Below are 17,057 nucleotides of genomic sequence, written 5' to 3' on the forward strand. Positions count from 1 at the left end.
TGTGTGTGTGAGGTGTGTGTGTGTGTGTGTGTGTGAGGTGTGTGTGTGTGTGAGGTGTGTGTGTGTGTGAGGTGTGTGTGTGTGTGAGGTGTATGTGTGTGGTGTGTGTGTGTGTGAGGTGTGTGTGTGTGTGTGTGAGGTGTGTGTGTGAGGTGTGTGTGTGTGTGTGTGAGGTGTGTGTGTGTGTGTGTGTGTGTGTGTGAGGTGTGTGGTGTGTGTGTGGGGGGTGTGAGGTGTGTGTGTGTGTGTGTGAGGTGTGTGTGTGTGTGTGTGAGGTGTGTGTGTGGTGTGTGTGAGGTGTGTGTGTGGTGTGTGTGTGTGTGTGTGTGTGTGTGTGTGTGTGAGGTGTGTGTGTGTGTGTGTGTGTGTGAGGTGTGTGTGTGAGGTGTGTGTGTGTGAGGTGTGTGTGTGGTGTGTGTGAGGTGTGTGTGTGGTGTGTGTGTGTGTGTGTGTGTGTGTGAGGTGTGTGTGTGTGTGTGAGGTGTGTGTGTGAGGTGTGTGTGTGTGAGGTGTGTGTGTGAGGTGTGTGTGTGTGAGGTGTGTGTGTGGTGTGTGTGAGTGTGTGTGTGGTGTGTGTGAGGTGTGTTGTGTGTGTGTGTGGTGTGTGGGGTGTGTTGTGTGTGTGTGTGTGTGTGTTGTGTGTGGGGTGTGTTGTGTGTGGGGTGTGTGTGGGGTGTGTGTGGGGTGTGTGTGTGTGTGTGAGGTGTGTGTGTGTGTGTGAGGTGTGTGTGTGGTGTGTGTGAGGTGTGTGTGTGGTGTGTGTGTGTGTGTGTGTGTGTGTGAGGTGTGTGTGTGTGTGTGAGGTGTGTGTGTGAGGTGTGTGTGTGTGAGGTGTGTGTGTGAGGTGTGTGTGTGTGAGGTGTGTGTGTGGTGTGTGTGAGTGTGTGTGTGGTGTGTGTGAGGTGTGTTGTGTGTGTGTGTGTGTGTGGTGTGTGGGGTGTGTTGTGTGTGTGTGTGTGTGTTGTGTGTGGGGTGTGTTGTGTGTGGGGTGTGTGTGTGTTGTGTGTGGGGTGTGTGTGGGGTGTGTGTGGGGTGTGTGTGGGGTGTGTGTGGGGTGTGTGTGGGGTGTGTGTGGGGTGTGTGTGGGGTGTGTGTGGGGTGTGTGTGTGGTGTGTGTGGGGTGTGTGTGTGGTGTGTGTGTGTGTGTGGTGTGTGTGTGAGGTGTGTGTGTGTGTGTGTGAGGTGTGTGTGTGTGTGAGGAGTGTGTGTGTGTGTGGTGTGTGTGTGAGGTGTGAGGTGTGTGTGTGTGTGTGTGTGTGTGTGTGTGTGTGTGTGTGTGAGGTGTGTGTGTGTGTGTGTGTGTGGTGTGTGTGTGTGTGTGTGTGTGTGGTGTGTGTGTGTGAGGTGTGTGTGTGTGAGGTGTGTGTGTGTGTGAGGTGTGTGTGTGTGTGTGTGTGTGTGTGTGTGTGTGGTGTGTGTGTGTGAGGTGTGTGTGGTGTGTGTGTGTGTGTGTGTGTGTGTGGTGTGTGTGTGGTGTGTTTGTGGTGTGTGTGGTGTGTTTGTGGTGTGTGTGGTGTGTGTGTGGTGTGTGTGTGGTGTGTGTGGTGTGTGTGGTGTGTGTGGTGTGTGTGGACAAAACAACATGCAGAGGCAGAGCCAGAGGCAGACCCATAGGCAGGCCACCAGGCAGGTCTGTTTGAGGTCATGCTGACGTGATTTTCGTGCGGCCCTGGCCCAAAGTACAGTGCTCAGAAGAAGGCACGTCCCATCAACTCCCAAGATTGTCAGGACGTGGTTGATTATTTAACACAGAACACCTCATCTTCCGCAGCCACCAGCGCTACTCCAAGTACCACATCCGCTACATTTGACACTTCGCTGGAGTGATTTGGTGGGGAAATCACTGATTCACAGCCATTATTGTTACAACAAGATGAAGGCGCTAAGCAAGTTACACCACCTCATATGTCTACGTTAGGCGACACTATGGACATAACGTGTGAGGAGGAGGAGGATGAAGTACCTGCTGTTGGTGCAGTTTTGGAGGTGTTGGATACAAGCGAAGCTGGGGAGGATGATGATGATTATTATTATGAGGATACGGATGCCACGTGGGTTCCCAATAGAGTCAGAGAGGAGTAGGAGGAGACGAGTTGCTGAAAGAAGCAGGGGGTGCTCGTCGTCAGAAACAGCTGGTGGCAGTGCCCGGCGGCATGTATCGCCACCTATGGACAGCCAGCCAAGCCTTCAGTGAACATTCATTGTGGCCAGAATCATTAGCAGAACGGATGCCATAGATTTGCAGTAACATAGTTTTTACATCATTTTTCAAAGGGGCAAAAACAGCAGCAAAGTGACAAATTATTTAAAGCGGACCTCCATTTTATATTATACATTCAACAGGTCCCTTTTCTTGTAGCAATTTATAAGCACCTGCTGTTTCTAACCTCTGAATCCATCCCGTAGTCCCGGTGTCAGTCCCTCCCAAAAAAACAACAACAACAAAAACACCATGTTAAAGGGGAACTTCAGCCTAAACAAACATACTGCTATTAAGTTACATTAGTTCTGCTAATTAGAATAGATAGGTAATATAATCTTTTACCCACCCTGTTTTAAAAGAACAGGCAAATATTTGTGATTCATGGGGGCTGCCATCTTTTTGGTTGAAAGGAGGTGACAGGGAGCATGAGACACAGTTCCAGCTATCCTGTGTCCTGATTACCCCTCCCAGCTGCACAAACTAGGCTTCAAATGTCAAGTTCAAAATGTCAAAAAAAAAAATTGCACCAAAACAGCAGAACGAGAACATCATCATCAGAAATCCCATCATGCTTTGCACATCATAAGGGGAAAACTGCCAGGGCAGTTTTCTTCTGTGCAGCTAAAAATGAGGCTTGTATAAGAGAAACAAAGTTCTGATGCTGTGAAAATGTTAAAGAAACACCAAGCCTTTTCAGTGCTGCTGAATCGATTTTTATAGTCTGGAGGTTCACTTTAAGTCTACTTGAGATAGCCAGGAATTCAGGTGGGTAAAGACACAGCAGGTAATTATAACTTGCTATAATAGGAGGACCCATTGAATATATTATATACACTAGAGGTCCACTTTAATACATACGCCATAGCAGGGCTGGCGCTACCATAGAGGCAAAGGGGGCAATTGCCCCAGGGCCCCAGAGCTTGTAGGGGCCCCCAGTGGCTACAAGAGGAAAAAAATTACACATTTAAAAACCTGCTGACTTTAATGGTTAATAGCAAATCCACCTTAAATGCTAGAAACCCTAAATTTGCAGGATATGTTAAGGAGATCATTAGGAATAAGAGGAAAAAAACAATTTTTCAAAAAAGACCTTATAGTTTTTGAGAAAATCGATTTTAAAGTTTCGAAGGAAAAAAGTATACTTTTAAATGTGGTAAATGTTACTTTTAGTAGCAAACCTAACGGTAGTGTAATTTTACATGCATCAAAAGAAAGAGCAATACATTTCCTGACGGGGTTTCCTGGGGGTCTATACGCAGCCGCATCGCTTTGGCCAGGGATTGCTATACAGCTGCAATATGGCTGCATGAAGATCCCTGGCATTTTTTCCCATTTTCCCTTTTTTTTTTTTTTTTTTTTTTTATGTTTAGAGTGTGGGATTTTTTTTTTCAATTATGTGGGGTCCCCCCTCCTGAAACTTTTTAACCCCTCGTCTACCACGCAGGCTGGGGTAGCCAGAATGTGGAGCTCCGACCGATTGGGGCTTCACACCCTGACTATACCAGCTGCAAAAAAGGTCCCTTAATGCCAATTTTTGTTCCGGGGTATCTGTTGGGGGGGGGGCAAAAACTGTTGAAAGTGGCAAAAACTATTTGTTAATCAGCCTTATCGCCATTTCCAACTCCTACAGTACAGCTCATCACAATGACAGTGAAGCCTTACCATTATGTAAAGGTATCTCTCGGGCAAGTCCCACCCAGCTGGGAAGATGGTCGTCTCATCTGCAAGTCGCAAAAGCATCTCCATGGCCTTTTTCATGTTCTTTGGACTGCTGATGGTGCTTTGTTTTGTAACAGACAAAAGGGTCTCGGCTTCTTTTTGGAAACCTGGAACATATAAATTTAAAAAAATGTAATAAATAAAAGATAAACCTAATACGACAAAAATAAAGACAAGTATCAATGGGGTCAATGCAAGAAGCAGTGGTAATATTGCTGGGCGGAGACAGCACACAGCAAAATTTTGGTTACTACTGCCAGCAATGTACCGCAAGTTACGTTATTAGCATGGCACTCAAGTGTTGCTACAGTCATGCTGGTTAGTAAAGCAGGTTAGCGTAGCAATGCTCATGTTACTCTAGTGCTGTCTGCTGCATTAATAGCATAACTCATGGCACACTGTTGGAGGCAGTAACAGAAATATTCCATGTGCTGCCTGCGCACAGCAATATTACCGCCGCTTTGTGCATCAACCCCACTACAGTTACTATGGATAGGTTACTCATGTCTGATTTTACACCCACTGAATCGGATGCCAGAATCCCATTTCAAGAAAGTTTAGGGACATGTTGACCACTGTGTTCCATCATCTCTGCTGTCACTCTCTAAACATTTGGGAATTGAGGAAACCGTTAACTGTAATTTTAAATATCTCTCCCTCTCACATTTTAGCGACTGGCTCCCAACCTTTTAAAGTGTAAGTGTGTGTGTGTGTGTGTGTGTGTGTGTGTGTGTGTGTGTGTGTGTGTGTGTGTGTGTGTGTGTAATGTGTTGATGGCACTTTGCATAGAACATACATTTTTTTAACTTCATATATCCTTGCATACCATTTTCATAAATTTTTTACTAGGCAGTCCAACTTTTTGGAACTGCCTAAAATTAAGGCCTGGTACAAGCTTTCATTTTTGATTGTCCAATCAATGACCAAGTTTACCACCTCCATGTTGTATGAGAGAGTTTGCCTACGTAATCTGTTCATACTATTTAAAATCTGTTCACCCACTCCACCAGTTTGGTTTATATGGCTTTAAAGAGAATCTGTATTGTTAAAATCGCTCAAACGTAAACATACCAGTGCGTTAGGGGACATCTCCTATTACCCTCTGACACAATTTCGCCGCTCCTCGCCGCATTAAAAGTGGTTAAAACAGTTTTAAAAAGTTTGTTTATAAACAAACAAAATGGCCACCAAAACAGGAAGTAGGTTGATGTACAGTATGTCCACACATAGAAAATACATCCATACACAAGCAGGCTGTATACACCCTTCCTTTTGCATCTCAAGAGATAATTTGTGTGTTTCTTTCCCCCTGCAGCTATCTTCCACTGAAGTGTCAGGCTGTTTCTTCCTGCAGAGTGCAGACAGCTCTGCCTGTATGTAATTCCTCAGTATGTGAAAGCCCAGCCAGCTCAGAGGACGATTTATCCAGCTTGTAAAAGATAAGAGAGCAGAGGCCCTAATCTAAATAATACACAGGCAGTGTGCATAGAGGGGCCTGGAAGGGGGTGTTCATAGCAGAACCACAACACTGAAGAACTTGGCAGCCTTCAAGACACAGGCTGACAAGTCTGACAAGAGAGAGATACATTGATTTATTACAGAGACTGTGATAGTACACAGTGCTGCAGTAAGCCTGAACACATTAGAATAGCTTTTGTAACTTGTAGGATGATAAAAAACAGGATGCAATTTTTGTTACAGAGTCTCTTTAATGCAAGTAGGGTATATTCCTTTCACACCATACCCATGTCTTCCAGGATCTTCCTCCACCGTGCTCTCACTTCTCGTCTTGCTTGCCTCAGGGTGTAAATTTCATAGTTAAGTTTCTGCCATTCCTGAATGAAAAAAATAAAATTAGTGAGAGGATACCGATTACAAGCACATCCTGTAACATCAGAAAACATTGCTGATACAGATAAATCAGATGTTCTTTATCTTAGGATTTTGTTTACACTTAATACCAATAATACATTTATGAATACCCATATCCAGGCACATATCTAATATCTTATATGATATATCAGTTAACAGAGTACCCAAAGGTTGGCAATCCTTGTTTGAAAAGACGCTTTAGTGGTTAAAATTCTGATCATGTGTCCTACATTGACGAGTTATCAGTAACGGAAAAGAGAGCGAGACCAGACAAGGCTCTAGGCAGAATAACGAGTTTGGCACTATCCCACCTACCAGTTTATCAACTGAAAAGGCGATCAGGTATGTTGGAAAATCTCAGTCAAGCGAGTGACTGATCGAGGGCAATGCATTATACTGCTGCAGTCTGGCTGTTATCTGCAGGCTGCTTTGCAGTTATGAGACAACCATTTGCCCAAACAATACAAAAGCTACATAGACATGTGCGACCAGATGCCAAAGAGTCATCATGTGACCCCTGGATAGGAGAGACCATGTGTACCAGAAGAGCGCTGTAAGATTTTTACTTAGCAAAAAGAAAGAACAGGTACGGGATATCACCCTAATAGGCTAGTCTCACCCAGAAAATATAAGTAATAGTAGAAAAAAGTATGGGGAGCTCTGAGCTGGTGAAAAAATCTGTTAATTTATGGTTATATCAAAAGACAATGGGCACATAACACACACTGACATACATAACATATACCCTCCCAATAAAAACACTGAAGGAGATGGCTGACATCTGGGATAATAGCGTGTGAATTGGAGTGCACTCCTATATAGTCACTGCGCATGCATGCATTATTGTTCTCTTCAGGCCCAGGGGAACAACCAAATCCGGAACAACAACGGAAGAAATCAGCTGGAGAATATCAACCCGTGTGTATATGCAACATACTACACGCCTCTGCAATAAGCGTACGCTCTCATTACAGACACAGATTGTGTCTAACCTCAACCCCTAGCACACTGCTTTCCAAATAGCGTTGGCACTCACGTGACCTATGCGGATGGTAGGTAGTGGCTCATAACTTGTGTCGCCAGCTCCGGATGGGCCCTTCAAGGCTCTGCCTGGCTTGCGTATAGCGCATGAACTTGTGTGCGGGGGGGGGGAGGAAGAGAAGCGGAGGCACGGGTGATCGTCCCAAGGTGGACTTCCGTGTTCAGCAGCGTCTCACGTCAGACGTGAGACGCAGAGGTTAGACACAATCTGTGTCTGTAATGAGAGCGTACGCTTATTGCAGAGGCGTGTAGTATGTTGCATATACACACGGGTTGATATTCTCCAGCTGATTTCTTCCGTTGTTCCGGATTTGGTTGTTCCCCTGGGCCTGAAGAGAACAATAATGCATGCATGCGCAGTGACTATATAGGAGTGCACTCCAATTCACACGCTATTATCCCAGATGTCAGCCATCTCCTTCAGTGTTTTTATTGGGAGGGTATATGTTATGTATGTCAGTGTGTGTTATGTGCCCATTGTCTTTTGATATAACAATAAATTAACAGATTTTTTCACCAGCTCAGAGCTCCCCATACTTTTTTCTACTAAGATTTTTACTTACCCGGGGCTTCCTCCAGCCCCATAAGCACGGATGCATCCCTCGCCGTACTCCTGCAGTCCCCTGTTAACCGGCAATCAGCTCTGGTATTCTGCTCAGTGAAGTCAGCAGGGGGCCTTCTGCGCATGTGCGGACCGTCTGTGCAAGCGCAGAGGACCCCTGGCTGACTTCACTGAGTCAGAATGGGCCTGACTGAGCAGAATACCAGAGCTGATCACGGCTTAATGGAGGACCGCGGAAGGACGGTGAGGGACGCACCTGTGCTTATGAGGCAGGAAGAAGCCCCAGGTAAGTAAATATCTGTTTCAGCGCTCGTCTCTGCGTTTTCATTAGATAAAGTGGTCATAAAATATTAAAGTCGATTAGATTTCAGTATGAATTAATCAATCAATAACTATACAACTACTGAAGCAGTACAACACTGTGTGGCCACCAATTCTCCCGATAACCCTGCTTGGATCATCTGGGATATTAGAATTGTAGCGTTAAGAGGTTTTGTTTTGTTTTTTTTACCTAGTGAGGTGTCCCCATACATCTAGCAATGTTTTGGCAGATCGACCAAGAAACAGATATTTCTCTGATAAAATCTGATCAGAGAGAGAACTATTGGCTGCCCGTACACTGCAGGCTGATACCCAATCGCATAAAATCTATCAGGAATTGGCCTCATGATTCCGCCTCCTGATCCACAAATGTTAATATGCTCCCCCCATCCCCATGCATTCCAATCTCAACTGCTCCCAGTCTCATCCACTGCTTCCCCATGAGCACTGCCCTTACACACAGCCATAGAACACATGCACCTGGTGCCGGAGAAGCAGCGAATGAGACCAGGAGCAGCTGGACAGACGCAGCAGCGGGTGCAGGTGAGAATTGAATGTGCATTTCTGCTCCAAGATTTCATATAGGGTATACATTTTCTGAACAATAGACACATTGTAAAGCCAAATCCCTGAGAACCTTGTATTACTGACGCAAACAGCCAAGACTCAGATGATGAGCAAAGAGCTCAAACTGGGGATAATAAATTCCTTCTGGATCAGCCAGCCAGATCACAGCTCATTAAATCAGCAGCAGCCCTCGTATTCTAAGCTTCTGATAGCAGGTACATTGCTTAGCCACAAGGAAAAGCATAGCTGGAATAGCAGAAAGGCAGCCACACACCATACAAGGTTTCCTTTCTCCTGTGGATCGTTTAAAGGGCAACTGAAGTGAGAGGTATATGGAGGCTGCCATATTTATATCCTTTTAAGCAATACCAGTTGGCTGGCTGTCCTGCTGATCTATTTACCAGCAACACTTTCTGAATAACCCCAGAAACAAGCATGCAGCCAATCCAGTCAGATCTGTATAATGTCAGAAACACCTGGTCTGCTGCATGTTTGGTCAGGGTCTATGGCTAAAAGGATTAAAGGCAGATGATCAGGTAACTGGTATTGCTTAAAAGGAAATAAATTTGTCCCGCCCATAACGCCACTTCCTCAGGCAGTGTCACACATCGGACGGCATAACGCCCACCCCTATCTCTCCATCCACCCCAGCACCTTCAGTAACTCCTCCCCATCAAGATGTAGGTGATTAGTGCCCATTTCATGGCAGAAGCCGGGGCAGCTCACTATTTGTAGCCACAGCTTGTATAGTTTAATGCTCCCCATACCAGACTTCCTGGTCCCAGCCAGCTACTTTATCATGTTACCCGGGCTGGGAGGGGAGGGGGATGCTGCATGTACTGAGTTTGCGATTTCCGCAAATTGCTGGTGATACTGCAGCGAGGACACTGCCAGATAGTATACATTACACCAATGGTTCCCAACCTTTTGATCTCCTGACACATCATGCCAAAACGCTCAAATTTCCGTGACACATCACATATGTACAATAGAAAATACTAATAAAAACCACGAAATGGATGAATTATCCTGAATACACTTAAAAATGTAGGCTAGAACATTTCAGAACCAACAATCAGTGGGACAGTTAGGAATGATTGCACAGCACCGACAATTTGCGTTGCGCTCTATAGCCATAGTGCACTCCCCCCCCCAAAAAAAACACCCTCAGATTCAGTATAGGTAGGTAGCCATGTATAGGTGCTCTCAGTATAGGCAGCGAGGCGTAGGTGCCCCAGTGTAGGTAGCCAGGTGTTTGTTCCCTCAGTGTAAGTATCCAGCTATAGGTGCCCCAAGTATAGGGAGTAAGGTGTAGGGACAACAGTATAGGTAGCCAAGCATAGGTGCCCTCAGTATAAAAAGTCAGTGTAAGTGTCCTCAGCCAGTATAGGTAGCCAAGCATAAGTGCTCCCAGTATAGGAAGTCAGGTGTAGGAGGAGTATAGGTAGTCAGGCATAGGTGTCTCAAGTTTAGGTAGTCCAGTGTAGGTGGCCTCAGCGGCATGTGCTGGTGGCGGCTGACTCACCGGCTCCACAAGTTCCATCGCTGACGTCACTCTTCTCTCCCTGCCTCTGCTCTGACTGTAGTTAGAGCAGAGCTACAAGAAACTGGCCATTTTCTTGTAGCCCTGCTCTAACTACAGTCAGAGCGGAGGTGGGGAGAAGTAGGGAGAGACAGAGCAGGGTGGCGAGCGGCGAAACATGAATGTGGCACACGGGTTGGGAAAGACTGCATTACACTATGGTTCTTCAAAACGCTAGCAATCACCAGTGACTCAAAGCACTGTGGAAATCTCCAGGAAAGCTCCCCAGTGTAAATGGGTCCTAAAACCTCATTTTTTGGTTTGGTACCATTCTGTTATGGTCAACAATATTTGTATTTTGCAATTTGTTATTGTAGATTTTCTGATGGACTAGATCAGATGGGCCAGCTTTTGATTTCCATGCATATCCCTGAGCCTTGGGTTCCCATGACCCAGTTTACCAATTCTTCTTAGACCATTTTTGGAAAATAACCACCACTGCATACTAGAATACAGCTCACAAGATCTGCCAGATCTAGCCATCACAATTTGGCCCCTGCCAAAGTCATGTTCTTTTCACTTTTTTATCTTCCCCTGCTTCGATCACTTCACTTTCTAAAACTAATTTTGAACTCCTGCTGCTAATGATCCAATTGTTAGACAGCCATTTAATTCAACTTTCTGTAAAAAAAGGGAAAGAAAATTTTTTTTTTTGAGGAGGGTTACACCACCTCAACGCTCCCCTAACAGAATAACAGGATACTTTTTATCCTCATAACTCAAAAAGTGGGCAGAGACAAATACAAATTTCACTGGGAAAATGTAAACGGCAGCCATTCTTACAGGGTTAATGGTAGGGTTTTCAAACTTTGCACAGTTGATCACTGAGTGACTGGGATGAATCAGAAAAGTGGCTGGCACCTACAAAATCCAATCAAAATGTACCTATCGATTTTCAAGGGGAATATTTAATTGCCGACATTCTTGCACCGTTAACGGTGCAAGCCTCAAACCTCGTACAGTTTGTCATTGGATGAATGGGGTTCAAATTCCGAAAAGGGGTGGAGCCACAGCCAATCAGATCTGTTTCATTTCAATGCAAATTATTGATGCCAAAGAACGCAACGCTCACAAACTTGGTCCATTGAGTAACTTTAGTAATTGTGTTAGGTTAGAAAAAGTGGATGCAGGCAAAACCAGTCACATACATACCCGGGCAGCACCGGGCCATCAGATATTATATTCAATGTATTCCCCACCCATGGCTTGTGCAACTGTGTGTATTGTGTAGAGCAGTGGTTCTCAACCTTTATAGCACGTGTACCCCTTTGTGAGTCATCCCTAGACAAATATACCCCCTACCGGAAAAAGCGGCAGTGAAAAAGTGGGCATGGTCATTACATGGTGTGGGTGGAGCCAAATACTAGCGAAATACAGGTAGTCCCTGGTTAACAAATGAGATAAGGACCGTGTCAATTTTTAACACTAATCCATTCTCTTTTGTCCCCCTCTGTTCTCCCTACGCCTCTTTTGTCCCCCTCTGTGTCACCTCAGTTTGTGCCTCATTTGTCTCCCTCTGTGTCACCTCATCTCCCTGTATTAGCTCTGTGCTCCCTGTGCCTCTTTTGACCCCCTCTGTGTCACCTCTGTTCCCCCTGTGCCTATTTTCTCCCCCTGTGCCTCTTTTGCCCCCCCCCCCAGGTACCCATGTGTCACCTCTTGACCCCCTGTCCTAGATAGGTATAGGTGCCCCCATATAGGTATCCAGCCATAGGTGCCCACAGTATAGATTAGCCAGGTACAGGTGGTGCCCTAGAATAGTCAGGTACAGGTGGTGCCCCAGTGTAGTTAGCGAACCAATAGGTTCCCCAGTATAATCTTATGTACCCAGTTTCCCACGCATACTCCTCTCGCTGGGTTCTCCTCGCCTTCCCGCTATGGTTACTTCCGGCAGCAACTCTGACGTCATGAGAGGCTGCCGGGTAACCATGGCAACAGGACGCGAGGCGGCGACAGGAAGAACCTGGACAAGAGGAGAGCCCGGCGATAGGAGTCCACGCAGGAACGGGGCTAAGCAAGTTGCTGCGTCCATGCCTCCGAGCCTGCCCTGCCTGACACTTCTCTCCTGGGGGAGAGATTCGCAATTTTGTCTGTGGCCCCTGGGGTACCCCGACAGCTGCCAATGTACCCCCAGGGAGAACCACTGGTGTGGAGCCACAGAAGATGAAGTAATCTTTAGCATAAGCACCAGTATGTCTAACAAGAACTAAAAACCTGTGACTGCTGTTGCTGTCCAAACTTTAAATACATTACATACCAGAATAAAGATTCCTCCTTTTAGCTGAGCTTTTTATGGGTAGGGAGAACATAGTTAACATAAAGCAGTGAAATCTAGTTTCAGAGCACGAAGTGTGGATCTTGTCAGGTGCTTTGCGGACACAGCTGTCAAGAATCAACGTGCAACTATTTTAGAAATCTGACTATAAACATGAAAGACAAGTTAGTGGAGAGATTATTTACTGTGTGACCTTTTAAATGAGGTCAGTTACTGTGCAATTCCACCTTCATGAAACAAACAAACAAACAACCCTCGTCTAGGACATATACACAATGCAAACATCAAAACAAAAAAACTTTATTAAAGTGTACCTGAGATGAGCAAAATAAAAATAAAATTATATATATTTATATACTTTATTATTATTATTATTACACCAGTCTACATGTATACATTTTTACTTTTTTATTTTGCCAATTCTCAGGTTTCCTTTAATCAACTAGCAGGGCCATTTTTAGGCATAGGCCACTGCCTGGAGTTCCATTGGTCCTGGGGGGGGGGGCGCAATGCCCCTGATTAAGCCACGCCACCAAACTTAGCTGTCCCCAATCTAAGCCCCGCACCTGAACAAAGCCACACCCCCAAAGGTGTTGGTACCTCCTATCTCCCTTTGTGCCTCCCTCTGTATCCTTCAATCCCCCTGTGCATCCAGAGATGGATTGAAGTGAAATAGTGCCCTAGGGAAGCAACGACTTTGGGCCCACACTTGATGGCCACCTAGCTTTTTTTGTCAACATTTGTTGGGGGTTAGCATAAATTTGGCCCTTAGGCACTCTTCAGGCTCTAGGCACCTGCCTATGTGGCTTGTGGATGATCTGGCTGTGTAAAGGCATAGAGCAGCAGAAATTGTGCTCTAACCTCCCATCTGGAATCCAGTGCTGTGCCTGTGCAACCATCCTCTCTGTTTCCTGCTCCCTCTAGTGCTCTCTCTCCTCATGTAGAGTGTAATCACGCTACATGCGGTTGGAGATGCTGGGCACTATTGCAAGTGGTGAGTGGACAGGCGGAAGCACAGCACTGGACTTCAGCGGAAAGGTGAGAGCCCAACTTCTGCTGCTACTACTCTGCATTTACACACTAAGCTGGGCTAGTGCTGAGGGGGGGGTTTGCAATGAAATGTGACAAGCAAGTTATTTGCATCTCAGGGACTCCCTGTATTATGCGTCCAGCCTATACGGCACATGGTTCCTATTCTCTAGTGTGTGGGTTCTGTTTTTTGGGATACAGAGGAGGAAGGGTTAGAAATCGTACAGAGTTATATATACAATATATAATAATATATATACAATAATTTATAAAAAAAAATAATTTATAAAAAATAAGTCACGTGTCTAAAACTGCCCACTTCTACCCAGCATGCACCTTGTCATTGGGAGGTCAGCGTCAAACTACCACACTCAGCAAATTTTACCGACAGCTTTCTGCACCACGCTGCACACTTACAGACTGCTATCGCACTCGAAAAAAAAATGTATAAATTCACTGCAAAAACCCTCATTTACCGCTAGCGGTAATTTCCCGCCCATCTCTGAACTACCGCGCTCATTTTTATGAATTGAGGCCAATCTGATCATAGTACTCAGTGCCACATAGAGGTGGTACAATTGGCCAAAAAGTGGATGATTGCATCAGGCTTAAAAGAGGCACACCAACATGAAGACATCATCGTCATGTAGATTGAGCTAACCTGTTAAATATACACCTATCGAACGATGATAAATGAACACTCCAATGAAAACAGTCATGTGTGGCTAGCTACATGCTTCTGGATCATTCGTTTTGAGCTTCCATTAATGATCCGATCAGTAGAATGTCATTTATTTCAAACGCTCCATCTTGGCAATTGTTTGCCATAATGCCCTATTAATCACATAGAGAACACAATGCAAACCAAATTCAAAACAGTGGAACTATACTTCAGTTTTCATACCTCAGAGTCTTTTTCCAGCTGACGACGTGTCTGGATCCAGGTGTTCAGCATACGATCATCCACAGCCTCTGTATGGGACAAGTCATGAGGAGAGCTCCACAAGTTCCTCTCATCATCATGCACTACACTTGTGGAGTAGGACTGGATATTGTTGTTGTTACTAAGAAACAAAAAGGCACAAACAAGGATCAGCAAATTATTAATTGGCACAGTGACATCACATGACAACATGGAACCTGCTCAACAAAATTAAAGCATCCGTTAAAGCAAAAGCTTACAAAACTGCTGTGGTTCAAATTAGGACTTTACAGGACTCTGGTGAAGGGAGGTGCCTCAAGTTGACGTGACCTCTGTTTATGTAAATTTTAGGCATGCTCCTTTCCCAAACACACCTTTTAGGGCTAGGATAATTCAGACTTTGCAACAATAAAGAGGCCAAAGAGCAGTAGTTGTTAGGGGAAAAGTGGAGATTTACATCACACTTTGGGCAGAGCTTACGGTTACTGTTCTAACAGTCTCCTTTGCCCGAAGCTTAAAGGGCACCTGAAATGACATGTTACATGCGGAGAAACAAAATCTACAGTCCCAAACCTACAGAGAACTCGTCTGTGTTATTTTTTTCTCACTGTAAAAGTCAACAATCAGGGACTAAAACTACACTTTCTTTGTAGTGAGATGGACTGTACTCTCAATATTCACAAACCATAAAACTCTTGAATGGTAGAGAAATAATTCTAAGTGCTGGTTACAGATAAAAGAAGCTCAAAAAGTTCAATATTTGTTTATGTGGGAGCTGTAAAACATTAAATGGTCATTCACCTCAGACAATCAAACCTTACAATAAGATTGTTAGAATGTGAGCACAGCAAAGTAAGATAGTCCAATTTAGGATTGGGACTAGAGACATAAATGGACTGTTAAATGAAGACAAGCATTCTTACTTCAGGCCCTATTCACAGTGGATCAGTTGTGGTGATGAATAATTCTGCATTACAACTCACTGCCGATGCAATTCTATGGGCCTAGTCACAGTACTGCGTTGTATCTGATAGAGTTATTCTAACTCGCTGCATGCAGGCTTTGTATTAAAGTCTATGTCCAGTCTCCATTGCGGTTCCCACTCACAACATATATTATACAAATGACCACTGTGAACCTAGCCTCAAGGTCTGCAATGGCAGCTTTCACAGTCTCAGCATAGGTCTACTTTAAAGTGAAAGTCTCAGCATTAGAAAGCTCACTCCCTAACTGCAGAAATACTTCACACATTTACATGGCCTTCATTAAGTGGTGTGCATTTCAAATTACTCAGTTGTCACCAAACTGTAAAATACAAATAGAGCCATTTGTGTGATGAGCTCTAGAAGCTAAATTCAGAACCTAATGTCTGAAATGATAGACCACTGTGTTAAAGCAGTAGGATCAACCATACTATTCCAGGGAAAAAAAACACATATATAAGTAGATAAATACTTGATCTCTACTTACATAACACATGTATTGTACTGTCCACGTTTTGATTTCAGTGAATGTTATATAGTAAATGACGAGAATTCTGTTCCTGGGGGGGGGGGGGTTGGATACATGTCTTTTGCCCACAGTAAAGACCAACTCCTGATGTCATTTCTGCCCTTTACTTTTTTTTCTTGTCTCCTCCAATCGCTGAGTCGCCTCAGCCTTGCTTGTACACACAAGTGATTAGGGGATCAGGTTTCAGATAAGCAGCAGACAGGGAAATAAAGGGAAGAGGAGGAATATATTATAGATAAAAAAAAAAACCCAGCATGCAATTCTTTGGCACGACTACTAAAGAGCCAATGCTCCTAAGGTATATGATAACTCCAAATCATAACAGCAGAAAACGTTTTGAAAGTTTTGAATGCAGGATTAGCATCTTTATCACTTAATACACTCAGACCAGTTGCTATTGAAATTTGATTTTCATGGTGACGATACCGCTTTAAATGCTCTGCTATACCACTTGTGTTTTATGCACATGTCATTCACTAAAGCTTATTTATATTTAAACATACACTGTTCTCACTTAACATTGAGGGGAAATAATATATGCATATAGAAGTGATAAACATCTCAGACTAACATGCCTGGTGTGTGGTGAGTAACATTTTACTCATTATCCCAGCTGGAGGCTTTTTTAATATATAAAGTAGGTGGATTAATCTAACTTAGCACGAAGCCTGATGTACATTTGGAATATGAGATACTGCAGTAAGCCATTACAGGCAGTATAAAACACAGCTGTAAGCATCCCCTCTCTATTTTTCCAATTTCAAAATGCATCTGAATCTTTGAAGAAAGCAGGATTCAGAATTGGGGAAAGGAAGGAAAGGGGGGGGGGATGTTACTTGTATGTCTCCCGTACAAGAAAACCCAAATCTTGTGTGATACAAGTACCATAAATACTACTTTCTGCACTATTACTTCTCACCATTTGCCAGGCACGGATTTACATCACAGGAGCTTGTAGACACAGATGCCCTGGCACCCTAAACTTCGCCCTCCAGGAACCCACAAGCCCCCACTGAAACACACTGCAAGTGTGCTGGCTGACCCAGCTGTCACTTCTCACTTACCTGTCCCAGACTCCCAGGTAGCTACAGGTGTCCCTTAGCATTAGGTAGTCAGAGGTACCCTCAGCATTAAGTAGCTAGTGGTGCCCCGACTGAAGGATCTTGTTAGTGGAATGCCAAGAGCCATGTGACTACATTCTCATTTACCCTCCACTCAGGTCACAGCATAGTGAAGGAGGGAGGCAGCTAGGGGAGAGGAGTTAGCCGCCCCTCCATCATCAGGCACTTGTAGGCACGTGCCTACAATGCCTTATGGTAAATCCGGCTCTTCCCTTTGCAAAGATAAAAAGGAGGGACGTATTTGAAGAAAAATGCAGTATTTTGGACATTTTCAATATGGACAATGACTGGGCCATGGGTTTGGGAATATCACTGCTGCTAAGTATATTAA

General features: G+C 44.5%; 1 protein-coding gene across 2 annotated transcripts in view; it reads right to left on the reverse strand.

Moving 5' to 3' along the window:
* Positions 1–17,057, reverse strand: part of MREG (melanoregulin) — a 163,112-nt gene that overhangs the window by 17,932 nt on the left and 128,123 nt on the right. For both annotated transcript variants that reach the window (XM_068246993.1, XM_068246994.1), the window contains 3 exons: positions 14,076–14,235; positions 5,667–5,757; positions 3,866–4,029 (listed from right to left, as the gene is read on the reverse strand). In XM_068246993.1, coding sequence (XP_068103094.1) covers positions 3,866–4,029; positions 5,667–5,757; positions 14,076–14,235 — 415 coding nt within the window. The remainder of the gene's footprint in view (positions 1–3,865; positions 4,030–5,666; positions 5,758–14,075; positions 14,236–17,057) is intronic.

Source organism: Hyperolius riggenbachi, chromosome 7 (assembly GCF_040937935.1).
Source record: "Hyperolius riggenbachi isolate aHypRig1 chromosome 7, aHypRig1.pri, whole genome shotgun sequence".
NCBI classification, from domain to species: Eukaryota; Metazoa; Chordata; class Amphibia; order Anura; family Hyperoliidae; genus Hyperolius; species Hyperolius riggenbachi.